Genomic DNA, 2,281 nt, shown 5'->3' with positions numbered 1-2,281 from the left:
AACACTTGTACGTGACAAGGAGGAGTAAGATCGACTCTGCTTAACCTTGTTGGGTTTCTCCCACTACTATAAAGACCCCTACGTGTAAGCAAATTATATAAAAAAATAAATATACCGTGCCTCAGACGTGCTACAAATCGACTAGGGACATGTCATTTCGGGACTAAAATCAACTAGGACATGTTCCACACAGTTCAAACTATCCCCCACCACGGAATTGGGCTCCTCATGCCAGTTCAGATCTCCCTCTCTCTCTCCCTCTCTCTCTCGCCCCACAACAGACATGGTTTATATTTAAAGAACACGGTTCGATAGGTCTGAACAATTACAGATCTTTTATTGTAATATAGATCACACTCTGTACACAATCACTGTTTACTTTAGTTGAAATGTTTAAAGCGATTGTTTACCCAAGATTGTTTACATCTCAATAAATAAATAAATAGTCTAACGTTACTCCATTTCCGTAAAGTAGTGCTGGTTTTAACATATTAAAATTATACTGACTTTCTAAAATAAATTAATATTTTTCGCGCTAGATCATAAATTGTGATATTTCTTGACAATGTCACAATGGCGATTCATTCCCTAATATTTGTGGGAGTTTTAACATAACGATTGTCTTTTAAAAATAAATTCATATTATTTTTCTCACTAGATCATAAATTGTAATATTCTTCCCCTAATCTGAATTAAACCCAAAGTTGTTGGGGTTTTTTTTTGTTTTTTTTTTCGTTTCGTTTTATTTTTTGTAGTTATCATTGATTAAACAACTGGAAAATTAGCGGAACGAAATATCGGGATGATTGGAAAAGGTTGGGACAAACCGGCCACTGTTATTTGCTAGATGTGAGCTGGATACGCAAGAATACGTTGAAATACCCCATCTATTCTGGACTATATTTGCGCATAATGACTTTCATTTACCACACCATAATAATTCTCATAAGGAATAGCCATTGGCCTAGCTTCTCCAGTTCTGAATTTTTCAATAAAAGCACAAATGTCGTCTTTTATGTGGCATGATTCTAACTTAGTCCGCACTCTTTCACCGCACTCATCAATGTCGACGGCGATTTTTGAGTCCACGTTAGTCGCCGCCCATAACACGTCCCTTGAAAAGTTAATTCGTTCCTCTTCCATCGCTTGGAAGGTTTCACAAACTGTGACCATTTCCTGTTCCCACTGGATCCGGGCATCTTCTAATCCCTTCACTGATTCCTGATAAGCTTGATCTGCCTTGTCCGCCTGCTCGGCACATTTTTCGGCCTGATTTCTTGCCTTGTCCAAATCCTTCGCAGTGATGGTAACGCTAGTCTTCAAAAGGCTGTAGTTCTGCTTAGCAATATCACTGTCTTTACAGCGTTGATTATACAGCTTTTTCGCTGACGTCATTTTATTGTAATTCGTCGCTTTGACTTGTTGACATTTTTTCATTTTTTCTTCCGATGGTTTTCTCTTCGAGTTGGCCTCTTCTATAAATTTACGGGTTTCTTCTGCTAATTGAGAGAAAAGCTTACTAGCATCCGCGTGAATCGTCATGGCTACATCCGTCTCACATCGGAGTGCGTTCCAAGACGCCTCCAACTGTCCAATATTGTCTCGACTCTTTAAAGATTTACTTATATTGGCTAAAGATTTGCTGTAATCCGCTTCCATTTTCGCCCTCTGTTTGAAGTAACCCTCCATGTCCTTGCATAACGACTTTCCATCGAGGACTCGTTTCACCATCGTGTCGAATCCTGAGGTACTCAGGTAATCCGTTCCCCAGAACGCTTCGTTAAACGAGGTCATCTTATTCATCTTGACAATTTAAGACAATTCAATCAATCCTCCTGTACGTTTGTTTCATGTGACAGAGAGTAAACACGAGAACGAACACTCCTATTTATCGACACACTAATGACTGCCGAGCATAATAATGTACTTTATTTTCTAATCTAAGCTCAAGTAGACCCGTCGTTTCTACTTCCTTGTTCAACAGGCTTGTTATGCATTATGTGACGTGGCGTATTGAAAACAGTCCATTGTTTACATGTCAATAGTTGTATTACCCGTCGATCGTATCGAGGTCAAATATACGACCCTTCGTGATCCCACTGTCAGAATTTGATTTGATAATTTATCATATTTACATTCGGAATGTTTTTGGGCAGTTTTCAGTTACCCCACCGGTACGCGTGTGATATGGTAGCGCCGTTTCGGCAATACCAGACAGGATAAATAATGAGAGCCAGGTTTAGTGACTGGGCTTAAGGTTAGAATCCTATCTGGCCCATAT

General features: G+C 39.3%; 1 protein-coding gene across 1 annotated transcript; it reads right to left on the bottom strand.

Moving 5' to 3' along the window:
* Positions 1 to 311: 311 nt before the first annotated feature.
* On the bottom strand, positions 312 to 1,993 carry LOC126830343 (proline-serine-threonine phosphatase-interacting protein 1). The gene has a single exon (XM_050560719.2). The coding sequence runs from the start codon at positions 1,801 to 1,803 to the stop codon at positions 898 to 900; it is 906 nt and encodes a 301-aa protein (XP_050416676.1). The 5' UTR covers positions 1,804 to 1,993; the 3' UTR covers positions 312 to 897.
* Between the last annotated feature and the right edge of the window lie 288 nt (positions 1,994 to 2,281).

Source organism: Patella vulgata, chromosome 8, assembly GCF_932274485.2.
Source record: "Patella vulgata chromosome 8, xgPatVulg1.2, whole genome shotgun sequence".
NCBI classification, from domain to species: Eukaryota; Metazoa; Mollusca; class Gastropoda; family Patellidae; genus Patella; species Patella vulgata.
The sequence above is the reverse complement of the archived record's forward strand: the minus strand, read 5'-3'. Positions and strand labels throughout refer to the sequence as shown.

What these genes read in the sequence shown, in the direction of transcription:
- LOC126830343 (XM_050560719.2), bottom strand. Translation starts at nt 1,803, where the DNA reads ATGAATAAGATGACCTCGTTTAACGAAGCGTTCTGGGGAACGGATTAC.